Source organism: Eretmochelys imbricata, chromosome 2 (genome assembly GCF_965152235.1).
Source record: "Eretmochelys imbricata isolate rEreImb1 chromosome 2, rEreImb1.hap1, whole genome shotgun sequence".
Classification (NCBI taxonomy): Eukaryota; Metazoa; Chordata; order Testudines; family Cheloniidae; genus Eretmochelys; species Eretmochelys imbricata.
The window spans coordinates 61,314,912-61,333,830 of NC_135573.1; the positions used below are offsets into that span (position 1 = coordinate 61,314,912).

At 45.7% G+C, this 18,919-nt stretch overlaps 1 protein-coding gene and 1 non-coding gene across 3 annotated transcripts in view; both read left to right on the forward strand.

Moving 5' to 3' along the window:
- Positions 1 to 4,523: 4,523 nt before the first annotated feature.
- TRNAY-GUA (transfer RNA tyrosine (anticodon GUA)) lies at positions 4,524 to 4,613 on the forward strand. The gene is given in 2 exon segments: positions 4,524 to 4,560; positions 4,578 to 4,613. It is a non-coding gene; the product is annotated as a tRNA-Tyr (tRNA).
- Positions 4,614 to 5,289: 676 nt separating this feature from the next.
- MYBL1 (MYB proto-oncogene like 1) overlaps positions 5,290 to 18,919 on the forward strand; it is a 45,566-nt gene continuing 31,936 nt past the window's right edge. For both annotated transcript variants that reach the window (XM_077810192.1, XM_077810193.1), the window contains exons 1-3: positions 5,290 to 5,689; positions 16,803 to 16,908; positions 16,988 to 17,059. In XM_077810192.1, the coding sequence (XP_077666318.1) occupies positions 5,670 to 5,689; positions 16,803 to 16,908; positions 16,988 to 17,059 (198 nt within the window). In that variant the 5' untranslated portion in view covers positions 5,290 to 5,669. The remainder of the gene's footprint in view (positions 5,690 to 16,802; positions 16,909 to 16,987; positions 17,060 to 18,919) is intronic.

Below are 18,919 nucleotides of genomic sequence, written 5' to 3' on the forward strand. Positions count from 1 at the left end.
GGAGGTGCCCTTAAAAATAAACTCTCCCCCATAATTTCCAAGTTGTCCTTTATTTGAAACAGAAAGGGTAAGTATATGGGTATGAGGGAGATTACCATAGCCAGAGACTAGCTCTTCTGTTTCAGGAACATCAGTCCTAGTGAAGCTATGCAGTCCCTGTTGCCAGGCTCCTTTTGAGCTGCCGTGGTGTTGGCACCATCAGACCATATGACCCACTTACTTTTTGCAGCAGGCACCCACCAGTGTGAAGTGCTAGGCTTTGTGCACAGTGATGTCTGGCTGCTGGCATGGTTCCTGATGTGTCCGCTGACAAGGTGGGTTGTAGTGGCCACCCAGTGGCGGGGGCTGGACCAGCCTCAGTGCACTGTCCCTGGATGTCCTAAGAGACACACACCCAAAACCACACTAACCTACATGGTCCTCCTGCAGGGAGGGAGTGGCCTGCACAGCCAACTAGGCTAGCAGCTGCTGTGTCCATGTGCTGGGAAGGGCTGCAGGTGGGTCTGTCTTCACAGCAATAAAAGCTGGCTTTACAGCTGTCTGTGGCTCACTATGGGGCTGTTTGGGCTAGCTGAATCCCAAGCTCTGAGATCTCTGAGCGGGGAGGGACTCAGAGATCCCCTATGTCTACACAGTAATGTTACATTCCCACTCTGCAGAGCCAGGCCTGCAGGGCATTTAATTGCAATGTAGACATATCCCAGAGACCTCAGAGGGGCTGAAGTGGAGGCTCCTGGGTAAGGACTACCGGGGAAGGGAGACATAAATTTGGAGCATCTCCACTGGACCCCTCCTCCCCAAGCAGCCGCCACCTGCTTGTGGGGAGCAGGGCCACCTAGCTGGGATGATTGCTACGAAGAGCAGGAGGGTGCTTCGGGTTAGGGGTGCAGGAGGCTCTCCGGTCTGCAGACTCTGTGATGGGGCCAGAAATGAGGGATTCAGGGTGTGGGAGGAGGCTCTGGGCTGGGGCAGGGGGTTGGGGTGCAGGAGGGGGTGATGGCTGGGCTGGGGGTGCAGGCTTTGTGGTGGGGCTGGCAATGAGGAGTTTGGGGCTCAGTAGGGGGCTCCAGGCTGGGGCCAAAGCTTTTGGAGTGCGGAAGGGGGCTCAGGGCTGAGGCAGGGGGTTGGAGTGCAGGGTGCAGTCTCTGGGAGGAACTTTGGGGACAGGCGGGCTCTGGGGAGGGGGGTGGGGCTCTGGGCGGCTCTAACTGGTGTGGTTCGCGGGGGCTCCAGGAGTGAGCCCGCAAGGGCTAGGGGGGAAGATACCAGTGAAAGGAGGACACTCAGGCCCAAGAATAGTAAACTATGCTTTATTGAAGGAAGGAAGAACTTACGCTCCAATCTGCGTGGGGAGCCCCTAGGACGTGCGGAGGGGCTGCAGGGGACTCTGGCCATTCGGGACAGCTGACCAGGCATGACTCCATCGGGGAGGAGTCCTCTGCGGCGCTATATTCTCCGCGCTTATCTCAGGGTTACATGGGGTCAACAGCTGGTTACATTCTTACATATATAATTGATGCTTATTACATAAACTGACTTGTTTACAGGCAAAAATATGCTGAGCTATGCTACAATATCTTTTGGCAGGGTCTGTCAGACAAAGTTCATTGAAACTGCCTGGATCCTCCGCTTACATTCAGTCACATACTCAGTCCACCACTTAGCTCCTCACCAATCTTCCACAACCTTGCTCCTACAAGGAGGTCCTGACCTCAGGCAGTCCCTTAAATAGTAGCTGCACCAATGCTGCTCCGGCATTTCCTGGGGCGCAGGAAGCTGGATGCATCCGCAACGTCCCAGATTCGCATCTGCTGTGGATTCCCAGCCAATGACAACTGCAGAGCCGGTGCTTGGGGTGGTGCCTGCAGTTGGGGGCAGCACGTGGAGTCCCCCTGGCCGCCCCTCTACCGAGGAGCCAGATGCTGCCACTTCCCGAGAGCTGGGCAGGGAGCCTGCTTTAGTCTGGCTGCACTGTCCTGCCGCGTAGCCCGGCCCCAGCCTAATGCTGCCAACCCGACTTTTAGCGGCACGATCAGCTGTGCTGACCAGAGCTGACAGAATTGCTTTTCAACCAGACTGAGACACAGGCAGTACCTTCACAAGTCATGATATAATGATACTGTTCTCTTCCTTATCCTTTCTTCCTGGTTGGGGCTGGGTGTCTTATTTCTGCTCAGCCCAGTCCTCCAAATGCATACTGCTGTGAATGGGACCTAATCCTTTACACCTTAAATGTAAAAGCGTTTTGCCTTTGATAGAATGAGCAGGATCTGACTCAGAGTGCCTGCTACCCTGAGTAGTTCCAGTAAAGTACTGCCAATAGGACTAGTCACAGTATGAGGCACTTTGCTTGGAAGAAATGTTTGCAGAAGTGAGGCCTTAAATTGCCTGTCCCAAAGAGATTACAATCTGTCTTTATCTGTACTGTAGTGTAAGACACCATGGGCATTAGATTATAAAGTAATAAATTATGTATATACACACAACTTTTCTAATTCCTGTATAGATAAGAGAAATCTCCTAATTGCTATCTTCAAATTTTAACAATATTTGGTGTCACAAGTTAAGTGGTATAGGAGCTAAATAAATGAGTTGTTCAACCCCTAAATGGCAGAAATAGAGCATTTTATTGATCACAAAGAAAACTAAGGCCCCAGTCCTAGGGTTACCAGGTGTCCAGTTTTCGACCGGAAAGTCCAGTCGAAAACAGCCTGACAGAGTCCAGTCAGAAACACTGACCGGACACCAAAAATTCAGTTGCTGCCTGGAGGAGTGTGGGTGATGCCTAGGGGGAACATGCAGGGGCAAGTGCTTTCCCAGATTGGCCTGCCAGGTAAGGGGTGGGAAGATGCGGGGCAGGGGTGGGGCCTCACAGAAGGGGTGGAGTGGGGGCGGGGTGAGGTCAGCGGGCGGCAGAGGTGGTCAGTGGTGCTGCCCTTGGGCCAATGTACTAGTCCTCATGTGGCCCTCGTGGTCATTTGCGTTTGAGACCCCTGGTTTAGGCAATCCCCCTGTCTTGGTTTTAGTTTCCTGTGATCCTGTCCTTTTCCTTTTTAAATCATGATTTATTTCATTTAAATAATTGTGCAGTACCAATTAACTAATTAAATAAAAGGTGTAAAAGTACTAAGTACTAAATGCTGTTCCTAAAGGATAAAGTATTATATTTAGAGACACCACGAGTTAAAATATTTGTAAAATCCTTACATATATGATGGAGGTGAATCAGTTTATTAAGTGAAACAATTTTTAGAATTTGATCTTTTACATACTGTTTACTACAGTAGAACCTCAGAGTTATGAACACCAGAGTTAAAAACTGACCAGTCAACCACACACATCATTTGGAACTAGAAGTTCACAGTTAGACAGCAGCATAGACAAAAAAATTAAAAAAATAAATACATTACAGTAATGTGTTAAACATAAAGTACTAAAAATAATAAAAGGAAAGCAGCATTTTTCTTCTGCGTAGTAAAGTTTCAAAGCTGTATTAAGTCAATGTTCAGTCATAAACTTTTGAAAGAACAACCATAACATTTTGTTCAGAGTTACAAACATTTCAGAGTTACTAACACCTCAGGAATGGAGGTTGTTCATAAGTAACTCTGAGGTTTTATTGTACTTTCATTTCTCTCAGGGTAGACAATAATGATAAATAAGTTTTGTTTTTAATGTCTAGTCATTTCCTCTTTAGTTTTTATGACTATTTTGCTTGGGTTGCAAACAGTTGGGGGGGGGGGGAAATGTGGTTAGAAAAGTTGCTTTTTTTAGACTAGGTTGAACACCTATTATTAGTGTTTGATTTAAATAAAAGGCAAAAAGATAATACCAGTTTGACTTTCATAATTAACCTCCCTTCCCCAAAACAAAGTACTTTATAACTGAGGAGGCTGATCTTCTGCCTTTCCTTACTCCTAGTGATTTTTCACAGGAGTAAGGGTGGGAGAATGCTATTCCTTAGGGCTTATCTACACTTATCCATGCAGCTGCACTGCTGTAGTGCTTAGTGAAGGTATCTACACCGGCAGGAGAGCTTTGCCCCTTGGCATAGGTACTCCAACTCCCCAAGAGGTGGTAGTCGTGTCAACGGGAGAAGCCCTCCCGTTGATGTTAGGCTGTCTACACCCCCACCTTGGGCTAGGTTGGTATTACTATTTTGGTCAGGCAATATAAATTTGTACTGTAGACCAAGCCTCAGATTATACATTATATCATACCATATTATGTCAGGCAAATATACATGAAAGGAAGGAAAATCTCACTAGAGAGAATTTACTTGTTTTTATAGGGGGAAAAAATTGTAAGTCTGCCTACCTAACAGTGCATCAAGAGTCAACAGGTGGCCTCTCCAAAGCTCCATTTCTCTCTCCATTTTTTATTGGTATAAAAGCTGCCCTCACTAAATTTATTACTACTCCAGACTAACTTCTTTTTAAGTGCCATGAACTGAATTATACTAGACTGATTGAGTCATGAAAGTGAGACTTGTGTACAGAGGAAACAAGCTTAGTTTTAAAGTCCCTTCGATAGCTCAGCTGGTAGAGCGGAGGACTGTAGAGGTGCTGCCTATGGGAATCCTTAGGTCGCTGGTTCGATTCCGGCTCGAAGGAGACATGTTTTATATATTATCCTCTATAGCAGGGAAGGTGAGAGAAATCCCTTGTCAGTAACGTTTGTACTAAAAGAGGTGTTTTCCTCCCTCTGCACACTATGCTGTTCACGTGCATTTTATTAGTCATGAGTCACTGGCACGCAAAAAAGCTCCTGAGTGTAGGTGATCACAACCAGCCCCACTGCCTCCCTGCAAGCGCCAGCCCTAGCAACTAGGGGGAGAGGGCCGAGGCCTGAGAAGCAAGAGCGGCGGCAGCTGCAGAGCCCAGACAGGGCTATGAGCTTATTGCACAGCCGCAGCGGAACAAGCAGCCATTGTCCCCCACTGCCAGGCTTGGCGGGAGGAAAAACTCACTCCCCCAGCATGCAGCGCGCTATGTCCCGCCTCCCTGCTCCGTCCCCGTGCCCGTCTGGCTCTATGCCCCGCCCGCTCCTTTCCCACTGGTCGCACCCCTTCCCCCTCTGGCGCGGTGCCCCGCCTCGATCTCGTGCCTCCCGCACAGCCAATGGGGTTGCAGTCCGCGTGCGCAGATTCAAACGGTGACTCTGGAAGGAGGCTGGGCGCGAGATTCGGCGGCACGGACAAAACCAGCCGGGAGTGTGGCGGCGGCGGAGCAGCTAGAGAGGGCGGAGAGGCGCGGCCGGGACGGGCACGGGGGAAGCTGGGGCGGCGGGGGACGCAGCTGGAGCCGGGGCAGTTGTGACGGAGACTTGGAGCCGCAGCTTGGACCCGGACAAGAAGCGTCCGCAGACCCCGAGCCTCTCGCCGTAGCCGGGCCGGGCTAAGCCATGTTCTGTGTGCGGCGGGCCTGGCCAGGCCGGGGCTAGGAGCTGCTGCCGGTGGACGGGGTGGGGTTAGATGCGCTGGAGTCTCCGGGAGCGGTAGAGGGAGTCGCCCGCTCCCCGCGGTGCGTGACGGGGACGGGCGCCACGAGCGGCACAGACTCCCGAGCCCGTGCGTGAGCCCCGGGGCAGCGTGAGGAGCCCGGGCGGGGAGCCGCGCAGCTCTGTTCGCCAGCCCGCCTCCGCCCCCCTCCCTATGGTGCCCCTAGAGGATGGCGAAGAGACCGCGCAGGTGAGTAACGCCCCTGACTGGCCGGCCCGCCTGCCCCGGCTCAGGTGTCTCCGCGCCTTGGTCCCAAATCCCTGCTCCCTCCCCCGGTCTCAGCGCCTTCTATCTTCCGCGCCCAGGTGGGGCAGGTAAGTCCGCCTTGCCCACACCCCTCGTCCCCTTTCATCTTTCTCCCCAGACCAGAGGCGCAGACCCTCCTCTTACCCAGCTGTCTTTCCCCGTGCTCAGTTGTCATTGCCCACTCTCCGCACCCCGCAGTTATCCCGATCCCGTCTGCATCACCCCCTCTCTTCTGTCGCTCGCCTGTCGCCACACAGGTGTTCCCTGACTTCTTCATCTCCCCTGCATGTTGGATCCCCCAGGAGTCGCTGCATCCATGTCTTTCCCATGTTGCCCCCTATCACAGACATAAAGATAACTTCATCTTCTCTTTCCCTCTCTGCTTTCACACACTCCTGAGGGGAAGCTGGGGTTGACCATAATCAACCATGTGCTTTTAATATTCTTTGTCTTCACTAATTCCTATTTTAATTAAAAACACAGACTGTTTCTAGTCCTGGGATGTCCACTTATTGAAAGACCCCTATATGGGGTTCTTTCCCCGTAGCTGGGGATCTATGAGAGAAAGTGTGTTTATTCAGCTGCAGACATTGAGAGCTGTTCTAGATAAATCCTCAATTTTGCAGGAGCCTGTGTGTCTCCTAAAAATTCAGATTTTGAATATAAAATGAAAAATGTGTTAATCTAGTTACTGCCATCCTCAGTGTTTCTAGTTGTGGTCTTCCATAGTGTTACCTGTTTAAAATTTTGAAAACCAATAAGGAAATACAGAAGGGGGTTTAGAAGGTTGATAAGGGAAGAGCAGGATAGTTGTTAATAGCTTTCATAACTAATAGGTTTTGATTTTCCCCACTATTTGGCGATTGCTGTGGATTCATATTGTTCGTAGGAGTGAAGAAATTATAGGTTGGTGGTTGCTACATAAGAATCTGCTACTGTATTTTTCTTCTTGAGATCAGGTTTATTACAAATACACTATAAATTAATAGTTCTTGTTGAAAAACTGCAGTGTGTGTGTGGGGGAGGAAGTAGTATGTTTGCCCTGTAATTTGTTTCAAGGAACACACAAATATCTGAGAAACTAGAGATAATCAACTACCTCAATGTAGGTGTGTAACTGTATCATATAACATCAGAAATTCTATCTACAATATTGTACCCAGTATAACATCTGGAGTATCTCTCTTTCTCCAACAGAAGTTGGTCCACTAAAAGTTATTACCTCATCCACCTTGTCTATCTGGCGTTTAGGAGCTAAATAAGACTTACTAATCTTTCTGTAAGTGCTAACATGCTATCAGTGAATATTGAGTTGTGAAGAATTTACATTTCTTGCTAGATTATTAAAATAGGTGTACATAGAGGATGAACTCGTCTGTTACAGGTTGGTAACACTAGAACAAAAATTTCCATGTTGGCATATAACAACATGACATGCAAGAATGGGTGCAAATTGCTTTTGGGATTGCTAATTTAGTACAAGAGTAAGGAGGAATCTTGATCTTTGAGTTCCAGGTGGTATTATTAGGTACAGTAACTCCTCACTTAAAATCATCCCTGTTAATGTTGTTAGGTTGCTGATCAATTAGGGAAAATGCTCTTTTAAAGTTTCACAGTGCTCCCTTATAACAGTTTGGCAGCCGCCTGCTTTGTCCACTGCTTGCAAGAAGAGCAGCCCGTTGCAGCTAGCTGGTGGGGGTTTGGAACCAGGGTGTACTGGCAGCCCCCCCATCAGCTCCCTGCTCCCCTAAATTACCTGTGCGGCAGCCACCCAGCAGGTTACCAATTGCTGGCAGTTCAGCTGTCCTTTGCCCCCACTGCCATGTGCTGCTCCTGCCCTCTGACTTGGAATTGCTCCCGGGAACTGTGCAGGGGAGGGGGAAAGAGAGGGGCTAATGTCAGGGTGTCCCCTTCCCACCTACTCCTGCCCCCTGTTTACCCCTTGTCCATATAGAGCAGCGTGGGGACGGAACAGAGCTCAGGACAGAGAGAGCTTGGTGGCCTCAGCTGCTGTCTCAACTTTCTGATTTTTTTTTTAAAGACAATGTACTTAGAATGGGGTCAGCGTACTTAAAGGGGCAATGCACATCTCTCTCCCACACACAGGGTGTGTGTCTCTGTCTGCCATGCTGTTTCCTCTCCCTCCATTCATGCTGCCTTGTAGAGTGTGAGGCTATATTAACAATGTGTTAACCCTTGAGGGCTCAGCCGAATGCCAGTTCATCATTTAGCAGTAAGACATTGCCTGGGAAATATTCCACCCTCTGACTTTACCACCTCAACCAAGCTTCACAATCATCATTGCTGTGTACAGTATTAAACTGTTTGAAACTTATACTCTGTGTTTGTGTTGTGTATGTATATATGTGTGTGTGTGTGTGTGTGTGTGTGTATATATATATATATATATATATAATAAAAAAAAATAGTTTTTTGTCCAGTGAAAAAAATTTCCCTGGAGTCTAACACCCCCCCCCATTTACATTAATTCTTATGGGGAAATTGGATTCGCTTAACATCATTTTGCTTAAAGTCTCATTTTTCAGGAACATAACTACAACGTTAAGCGAGGAGTTACTGTATAACATTCTTTGATTTTTAAAATGAGAGAAGTTTTCATTTCTTAATACATCTGCCAACTCTTCAGCTACATAATAAAAAGACACTGAAGGGTAGAATCTTAATTAAAAAAGTGTTTTGACTACTAGAATTATTGAAATTTAACGTATATTTTGTTTACTCTTTCAAACAGCTTGGTGAAATGGCTCCATTTCACTTTCTGTTTTTATGCACTAATTCAATACAGTTTCAGTTCACAACACTACAGAGGAATGGTCAAATTATAATCACTGTAATTTAAAAAAAATCCATTAATTTTGAGTTTTAAAAAAAACTACCTTTTGTTTACTTAAGCACATATATAATTTTTGGACCTATATGCTACAATTCATGTTTTTCAGACTGATATGGGTGGGGTACAAGAAATTTTAATATGTGACTCTAGAGTAGATACTCTTTTCTCTCTGTGAAATTTAAACATTCAGTCTTTGGCCTGTGTAGAATGCATTTGTCTTTTTGTAGAACGTTCAAGTGAATAGTTCTTAACTGCCATTGTAGGCAGAGCTGTGTGTATCTTGCCCTGCTGAGGAATCCACTGCTGGCTGTGATGTGCTCCATTTCCAGAATCTAGATACAATTTTTAAAAAATTGTTCCTAGCACATGGTAGCCCAGAGAACTGTAAATATATAAATCAAGTGTAAGAAGATACTCTGTTGTCTTCCTGAGGCTGTAGACAGCCTGAAATAGTGCTCCAAAGATGTGAACTGCCCCATTCACCTCAGTGATGTTAATTCTGAGTTTTAATTGACAGTTTAAATGTAAGCATTGTACATTATTTCAGTGCTAGCTGTTTTAGTAGAAACATCCAGCTAATATTATTGCATAATTCCATGTTATCTCCCACATCTAGTGTCAAAAGTGCCAACTGTGCCCGACCCACTTGCCAAAACATCCAGCTTACTCCGAGAAACTTCTACAGTGTGATTTTGTGCTTCTTAAAAACAAAAATACCCACCCATCCCATGGTCTACTGGGAATGTAGAGTAGTGTAAAATATATTGAGTTTAATATAAAATAACAATTGATAATATTCATTGTCATATTTCATTTGGAAAAAAAGTTACATTTTAAAAATATATCCAAGTTGCTCCAGAGTTTCCTATTCACCGTACTAGAATGCCACAGTGACCAGGAACTGTGGTGTTGCTGCATAATTTTTGCCAGGCTTTTCACCAAGTGTACTGATCCTTGGCTATAATTCAAGAACAGATAAGCTTTAGTTTTTTTTATTGCCTTTCAAAATGAGTATCGTATTAAATAGTTTGACCCAGAAACGGTAGTGTTTGAAGTTGTAGATTAGTAAGACTAGTGTATCTGGACCAGTGGGTTGTGTGTGTTGGGTAGTAGTTAAAACAGGAAGAGATACCTCAAGCCATATGCTTTGTTTGCTCTGTCACCATCAATTTGCAGGTGGTCTAAGCACAAAGCTTTCTGTTTTTTCAAGTCAGAATAATACTTTAAGGGGTTAATATTAGAGGTGCTTATGAAGTGTTCATTGTAAACCATTTAAATAGCAAGATGTTTGCTTATCAGTTATCAATATTTTAAAAATTAAAGTTGGTAAGAGTCATTCAAATGTGTAAAGCATTTAAAGGATGTCTTTTTGAAGTGGGAAATGAGAAATTAGATTAACTGTACTGTAACATAATTGGGAGAATTATACAAAATAAAACAGTATCTTATTGTCTCTTTCATTACCTGACTGGCCCTTTTTCTGCAGCCTGCTTTTTGTAATAGCTTCAGACTCCTTTTGCCAGTTGTTAACTTAATTTTGGTCCACTATGCAGTGCTTAAATTACAGAGATCCAGTTCACAGAGTGTAATCACATGGAGACAACTGAGTTGTAATTTTAAGTGTATTTTGTGGCTTACTTGAGGTGAAAAGGGGTAGTATCAACATGCAATTGCTGAGTCTGAGTGAAGAGGTGGAGTGTGTGTGAGTGGGGGTAGAAGTGTGGGCAGGGAGAAAAAATAAATTAAGACTTGGGGTACAGCTTTCAAAAGCACTTAGGTGACGTAGGAGCTCAAATCCCATTAAAAGCCAAATGGCTATATGTTGAAAGTCAATAGGACTTAAATCCTATTGAAAGTTGTATCCAAAACCTTAACGTTCTTTTTTCTTTACAACTTTGGGTACAACTTTCTTAACAACCTAAGCGAGTTAAGTTTCAAAGTCCCATTGACTTTGAACGTATGTACTCTTTTTATATTTGACTTTTAATGGGACTTAGATGCTTTTGAAAATTTTGAATTTTATCTTTTTTATAGGTATTTCTTATGACAGTAAAATTGAAAAACAAATAAGGACTGCGTGATCATTTTACAGTCATCACTCTGAGTGTAATCTACTTTAATAAGTAGTGGGAAGGATTTGCTATAGATCATTAAACATGTATATTTATGATAAAAAATCAAAGTACTTATACTGACAAATTAAAAGGGGGAAAATAACGCAGTTGTAAAGGAGGGGGGAAAAGAATGAGTTAAACCATTAGACACCTCTGTGTAACTGAGTTTGTTTGCAAAGTTAAGGTGGTGAAGTATTATACCACTTCTCCAGTAGGTGGAGCGTACTCAACATGATGGCACAAAAGTCACTACCTGTTTCTATCATTTCTTTCCTCTGCCCTGGTCTACACTAGGAGTTGAGGTCGAATTTAGCAGTGTTTAATGGATTTAACCCTACACCCGTCCACACGACAAAGCCCCTTTTTTTTTTTTTTCTTTTTACTTAAAGGGCTCTTAAAATCGATTTTCTTACTCTATCCTCGACAAGGGGATTAGTGCTGAAATCAGCCTTGACAGGTTGAATTTGGGGTACTGTGGACGCAATTAGATGGTATTGGCCTCCGGGAGCTATCCCAGAGTGCTTCATTGTGACCGCTCTGGACAGCACTCTCAAGTCAGATGCACTGGCCAAGTAGACAGGAAAAGGCCTGCAAACTTTTGAATTTCATTTCCTGTTTGGCCAGCGTGGCAAGCTGCAGGTGACCATGCAGAGCTTATCAGCAGAGGTGACCATGATGGAGTCCCAGAATTGCAAAAGAGCTCCAGCATGGACCAAACGGGAGGTACGGGATCTGATGGCTGCTTGGGGAGAGGAATCCGTGCTATCAAAACTCCGTTCCAGTTTTTGAAATGCCAAAACCTTTGTCAAAATCTCCCAGGGCATGAAGGACAGAGGCCATAACAGGGACCCGAAGCAGTGCCACGTGAAACTTAAGGAGCTGAGGCAAGCCTACCAGAAAACCAGAGGGGCAAACGGCCGCTCTGGGTCCGAGCCCCAAACATGCTGCTTCTATGATGAGCTGCATGCCATTTTAGGGGGTTCAGCCACCACTACCCCAACAGTGTTTGACTTCTTCAGTGGAGATGGAGGCAACACGGAAGCAGGTTTTGGGGATGAGGAAGACAGCTCACAGCAAGCAAGCGGAGAAACCGGTTTTCCTGACAGCCAGGAACTGTTTCTCACCCTGGACCTGGAGCCAGTACCCCCCCGAACCCACCCAAGGCTGCCTCCCGGACCCGCCAGGTAGAGAAGGGACTTCTGGTGAGTGTACCTCTTAAAATAGTATACATGGTTTAAAAGCAAGCTTGTTTAATGATTAATTTGCCCTGGCATTTGTGGCTCTCCTGGATGTACTCCCAAAGCCTTTGCAAAAGGTTTCTGGGGAGGGCAGCCTTATTCCGTCCACCATGGTAGGATGCTTTACCACTCCAGGCCAGTAGCGCGTAGTCGGGAATCATTGTAGAACAAAGCATTGCAGTGTGTGTTTGTTGGCGTTCAAACAACATCTGTTCTTTATCTCTCTGTGTTATCCTCAGGAGAGTGATGATATTCATGGTCACCTGGTTGAAAGGTTTTCTTTTCTTAAGGGTGCTTTTCTTAAGGGGACATTCAGAGGTGCCCGTTCCTGCTGGGCTGTTTGCTTGTGGCTGAACAGAAATGTTCCCTGCTGTTAGCCACAGGGAGGGGTGAGGGGCTAGCCACGTGGTGGGGGGGAAGCAAAATGCGACCTTGTAACAAAAGCACATGTGCTATGTATGTAATGTTAACAGCAAGGTTTACCATGGAAGAGTGTACCCATTGTTCTATAAAATGTCTTTTTAAATACCATTGTCCCTTTTTTCTCTCCACCAGCTGCATGTGTTTCAAGGATCACATGATCTTCTCCTTCCCAGAGGCTAGTGAAGATTAGAAGGCGAAAAAAACGCACTCACAACGAAATGTTCTCTGAGCTCATGCTGTCGTCCCACACTGACAGAGCACAGACGAATGCGTGGAGGCAGACAATGTCAGAGTGCAGGAAAGCACAAAATGACCGGGAGGAGGGTGGCGGGCTGAAGAAAGGGCTGAAGCTGAAAGGTGGTGGCAGCATGATGAGAGGAGGCAGGATTCAATGCTGAGGCTACTGGAGGATCAAACTAATATGCTCCAACCTATGGCTGAGCTGCAGGAAAGGCAGCAGGAGCACAGACCGCCGCTACAGCCCCTGTGTAACCAACCGCCCTCCTCCCCAAGTTCCATAGCCTCTTCACCCAGACGCCCAAGAACACGGTGGGGGGGGCCTTCGGCCACCCAGCCACTCCACTCCAGAGGATTGCCCAAGCAACAGAAGGCTGGCATTCAATAAGTTTTAAAGTGCTGTGTGGCCTTGTCCTTCCCTCCTCCACCACCCCTCCCGGGCTACCTTGGCAGTTATCCCCCCTATTTGTGTGGTGAATTAATAAAGAATGCATGAATGTGAAGCAACAATGACTTTATTGCCTCTGCAAGTGGTGATCAAAGGGAGGAGGGGAGGGTGGTTAGCTTATAGGGAAGTAGAGTGAACCAAGGGGGGAGTGGGGCTCATCAAGGAGAAACAAACAGAACTTTCACACCGTAGCCTGGCCAGTCATGAAACTGGTTTTCAAAGCTTCTCTGATGTGCACCGCGCCCTCCTGTGCTCTTCTAACCGCCCTGGTGTCTGGCTGCCCTTAACCAGCAGCCAGGCGATTTGACTCTACCTCCCATCCTGCCATAAACGTCTCCCCCTTACTCTCGCTGATATTGTGGAGTGCATGGCAAGCAGTAATAACAGTGGGAATATTGGTTTCGCTGAGGTCTAACTGAGTCAGTAAACTGCACCAGCGCGCTTTTAAAAGTCCAAATGCACATTCTACCACCATTCTGCACTTGCTCAGCCTGTAGTTGAACAGCTCCTGACTACTGTCAGGACTGCCTGTGTATGACTTCGTGAGCCATGGCATTAAGGGGTAGGCTGGGTCCCCAAGGATAACTACAGGCATTTCAACATCCCCAACAGTTATTTTCTGGTCTGGGAATAAAGTCCATTGCTGCAGCTTTTGAAACAGACCAGAGTTCCTGAAGATGCAAGCGTCCTGTACCTTTCCTGGCCATCCCACGCTGATGTTGGTGAAACGTCCCTTGTGATCCACCAGTTCTTGCAGCACTATTGAAAAGTACCCCTTGTGGTTTATGTACTCGCCGGCTTGATGCTTTGGTGCCAAGATAGGGATATGGGTTCTGTCTGTGGCCCCACCACAGTTAGGGAATCCCATTGCAGCAAAGCCATCCACTATGACCTGCACATTTCCCAGGGTCACTACCCTTGATATCAGCAGATCTTTGATTGCTTTGGTTACTTGCATCACAGCAGCCCCCACAGTAGATTTGCCCACTCCAAATTGATTCCTGACTGACCGGTAGCTGTCTGGCGTTGCAAGCTTCCACAGGGCTATTGCCAGTCGTTTCTCAACTGTGAGGGCTGCTCTCATCTTGGTATTCTTGCGCCTCAGGGCAGGGGAAAGCAAGTCACAAAGCTCCATGAAAGTGCCCTTACCCATGCGAAAGTTTTGCAGCCACTGGGAATTGTCCCAGACCCGCAATGCTATGCAGTCCCACCAGTCTGTGCTTGTTCCCGAGCCCAGAATTTGCGTTCCACTGTATGAACCTGCCCCATTAGCACCATGATGCCCACATTGCCAGGGCCCGTGCTTTGAGAGAAGTCTGTGTCCATGGCCTCATCACTGCGCTGATGTTGCCTACTTGCCCGATTTCGCTTTGCCAGGTTCTGGTGCCGCATATACTGCTGGATAATGCGCGTGGTGTTTAATGTGCTCCTAATTGCCAAAGTGATCTGAGCGGGCTCCATGCTTGCCGTGGTATGGCGTCTGCACAGAAAAAAGGTGCGGAACTATTGTCTGCTGTTGCTCTGACGGAGGGAGGGGTGACTGACAACATGGCTTACAGGGAATTAAAATCAACAAAGGGGGTGTCTTTACATCAAGGAGAAACAAAAACAACTGTCTCACAGAATGGCCCCCTCAAGGACTGAACTCAAAACCCTGGGTTTAGCAGGCCAATGCTCAACCCACTGAGCTATCCCTCCCCCTCGGTATTTCAGACAGGACTGAATTGCCATTAAACTTTTCAAGGTGCCCCTGACAGACCTCACCGAAACGACTGTCGGTTGTTGATTTCAGAGAGGGAAGGAGGGAGGGAGGAGCAAATGAATACAAAACAAATCTGGTCTATTTCTTGTTTTGATCCACTCCATCTATCTTTTACATCTTTGGCTGGCAGCAGACGGTGCAGTAGGACTGCTAGCCATCCTCATCTCCTGCCTGCCTGGCAGAAGATGGTGCAATAGGGCTGCCGGCAGGACTAAAGAGAATGACCTGGTCGAGTCACTCCTAATTTAGTTCCTGTGCCCATATCTGCCCAAGCGCTCCTGACTGACCTTCCTGAGGTGGCCAGGAGCACCTTGGACACGATGATGATGGTTGTCAGGCCTATTGCACCGTCTGCTGCCACAAGGCAATGGGTTGCTGCTGCTGTGTAGCAATGCAGTACCGCATCTGCCAGCACACAGGAGACATATGGTGACAGCTGAGCAGGCTCCATGCTTGCCGTGGTATGGCGTCTGCACATAACTCAGGAAAAAAGGCGCGAAATGATTGTCTGCCGTTGCTTTCACGGAGGGAGGGAGTGGGGAGGGTCTGACGACATGTACCCAGATCCACCCGCGACAATGTTTTTTGCCCCATCAGGCATTGGGATCTCAACCCAGAATTCCAATGGGCGGCGGAGACTGCAGGAACTGTGGGATAGCTACCCACAGTGCAACACTTCAGAAGTCGATGCTAGCCTCGGTACTGTGGAAGCATTCCGCCAAGTTAATGCACTTAATGCACTTAGAGCATTTTGTGTGGGGAGACACACAATCGACTATATAAAAATGATTTCTAAAAAAACTAGTTCTATAAATTTGACCTAATTTCGTAGTGTAGACATACCCTCTGACTATCAGGTAAGGAGCTCAGCACTGTAGTTTCAGATCTGCTGCTTGCTCAGCTAAATTTTGTCCATCTAAAATTGTAATTTGTCTTTAGTTCTTGTACTTTTCTTTTCTTTTTGAAAGGAACCCCTACTCATGGTCTCACTTTGACTTTTCAGGATTCCATTGGATTTTTTTTTCCTTTTGCTTGTTTATTATCCTTCCTTCAGTTGACCCCCAGATAAGGGTGTGTATCTCATAATTTTTTCCTGCCTTCCACCTTCAGAGACTGAATTATTCCTCTGCAATTCTTCCATTCTAAGATTCACAGGAAAAAGGTTCAGGCATGGTTGTGAACTCTGATACGCTGGTTACTGCTTGTAGCAAGCATTTTATCTAGGTTCTGATACTGACACTGTATAGCACAATGTATTTTTGTGGGTCTGGATTTAGTGATCATGAAAGGATTTAAAAAAAAAAAAAGATCCTAGAAGATATTGCTTCCGCTTGAGCAACATCCTTAAGTTAAACAAAGCCTGGGACCTGCCGTAACTGATAGTGTGACTGTCATATACTCTGTTAAATTCCTAAGTATTTTTAAAAATGTACATTCTCTAACTGTTTTTTTAACCTAGGACTTGCACTTGTGTACATCGAAGTACATATCATAGGATGTGTGTGTGTGTGTGAATTAAGAAGTTGAAACATGGCATTAATCTGTGGGTTATTAGACTAGAAAACCATTTTGTCATGGCCCTAATGCACCTAGTTATTTGCTATGCCTAGCTGACACATTGTTGGATGCTATATTTAAAAATGCTTAAATAGTGAGGTTAAGCAAATCTTTAAGCTTTTAGGAATTTTCTGCCTATTCCTCACAATATACAGCTTTGCAAAACTGACTAGGTTCCTTGTGGGGTTTATTACTTACCTTTGAAGCATAGGATATGAGGAGGAAGGATACTATACTGGATAAGACAATGGTCTGTCTTTATGTTACTACAAATTTTATACTTCATTCTAGATATCTTCCAGAGATGCACCAGATGCACAGATTATAACCAACATCCTCTCTGGTTTCTTGAGTAGTTGGTGGTCTATATTAATTTAAAATATATTTCTAGTTTGTTTAAACTGTTCTGTTTGTACTCTGCAGTGAGGAAGAAGATGACGACCTTCAGTATGCAGATCATGACTATGAAGTACCACAGCAAAAAGGGTTGAAGAAGATATGTAACAGAGTAAAATGGACACGTGATGAGGTAACACTTGACCAGGTAACTTTACTTTTTATATCATACCAAAATGCTATATTTCTCAGCTGATATTATGTCTTTGCAGGATGACAAGCTAAAGAAGCTGGTCGAACAAAATGGTACAGATGATTGGACTTTCATTGCTAGTCATCTACAGGTAAGTGTGAAGTATAATTTTTTTAATGAAAGGGTCTGCAATGGTGATATGTCCAATTTGGAGATGACTGGCTATGTAGCAGTTCACATGGGGAGGCATACATGACTGCTATATTTGACTAGTCTATGGATACCCATAACTTGGGCTGGGACAGCCAAGTCCCAAACCCTCGAGGCTTGTTGAGTAAGACCAAGATTTTGACTTCCTATTAATTTCAGGAGTGAAGCCCGCAGCCTGTGAAGCACCAGCGTGCTATGCTCATGTCTGCCATTATATCTGAAGTGTGTTGCTGCATTCTGAATCATTTGCAGTCTTCATGTGGGGTTACAGTCAAGTCCATGTTGTGGATTAAAGTAGTTTAACTAGGAGGTGATAAAAGTACAGATCAATCAAAATCCTCCTTTCAGATGTGAAAGGAAAAAGAGGTTAGTTTTTTGACCAAAGGAGGATTCCTTATCACTGTGGCAATCTGTGTTCGGGAGCTATGAGTAAACCACCTCAAACCTAAAGCTTTGTACCAATTTGGCAACCTGTGGTCTTACTCCTACAATTGATAAGGTTAGAGTAATATCCAGTTTCCAATTCCCCCCCACCCTTCCTACTAAAACTCCTCCACCCCTTTTGTGAAGATGAGTTCAAACTAGCAGCTTTATCCGTCTGTGGATCTGTTCCACGCGTTGGGATATGGTGGTGGGCTGCATTAATGGAGAATAACTGCCATGTGCATGTTGATAGCACTGAAGTCCATGGCTTCTTATTTTTCCCAAGTTTCCTCATGATGAAGAGGGGGAGAGAGAGTATTGAGTCTTGTGGGCCATGGCATGATGGGTCTGGGTGAGGCAGCACAGGTGTTCTTTTTGGTATTGGGATCTGTGTGGTAAACAAATGAATAGAATGAGTACTTTGTGATACTGCATGTCAAAAACACCATATGGTCACTGGTGTCAAGTGACAGATCTACACAGTACTGTAAACTTAGGGTAAATCTACACTGCAGCTGGAAGCAATCCTCCCAGTCCAGGTAGATAAACATGAGCTAGCTCATTAACAGTAGCAGTGCGGATGTTGTAGTTCAGGCTGGGGCTCAGGCTCTGAAGCCCACCCGACCCTCTAGGCTTCAAATTCAGAGCTGCAATGTCCACACAGCTATCTTTAACATGCTAGCTCGAGGCCCACTCGTGTGAGTCTTTCTATCGGGCTGGAAGGCTTGCTTCCAGTTGCAGTGTAGACATACCCTTAGGAACTTGTTTCCTGCCCAAGGACAAAAGAGTGTTGTCCACCAGTGCCAGAAGGGTTGAATTTGTGTGGTACTTTTTCGGAATCTGATTGTGAATGATCCAGGATTATGAAGATGACAGTGCTGCTGGAATTTGGGTGCCACTACCTTCTCAGAGTCTTCACTAAGAAAACAAGGGGTAGGAATATATTCAATAAACGGCAAGGTTATTGCTGCCAAGAGCAGATTTCACGGTTGCCCAATCTTTGCCTTCTAAAATGAATGTAGTAGTTAACCTTTTGAAGGCATTGATGCTTTTAGTTCTCTTGCTGGTGGGGGAGTGGCACTGTATGTGAAAGAAAGCATAGAGTCAAAAGTAAAAAAACGTAAATGAATCAAACTGTACCATAGAATCTCTATGGGTAATAATTCCATGCTTGAAGAATAAGAATATAGCACTGGGGATATACTACTGACCAGGATGGTGATAGTGACTGTGAAATGCTCAGTGAGATTAGAGAGACTATAAAAATAAAAAACTCAATAGTGATGGGGGATTTCAGCTATCCCCATATTGACTGGGTACATGTCACCTCAGGATGGGATGCAGAGATAAAGTTTCCTGGCACCTTAAATGGCCGATT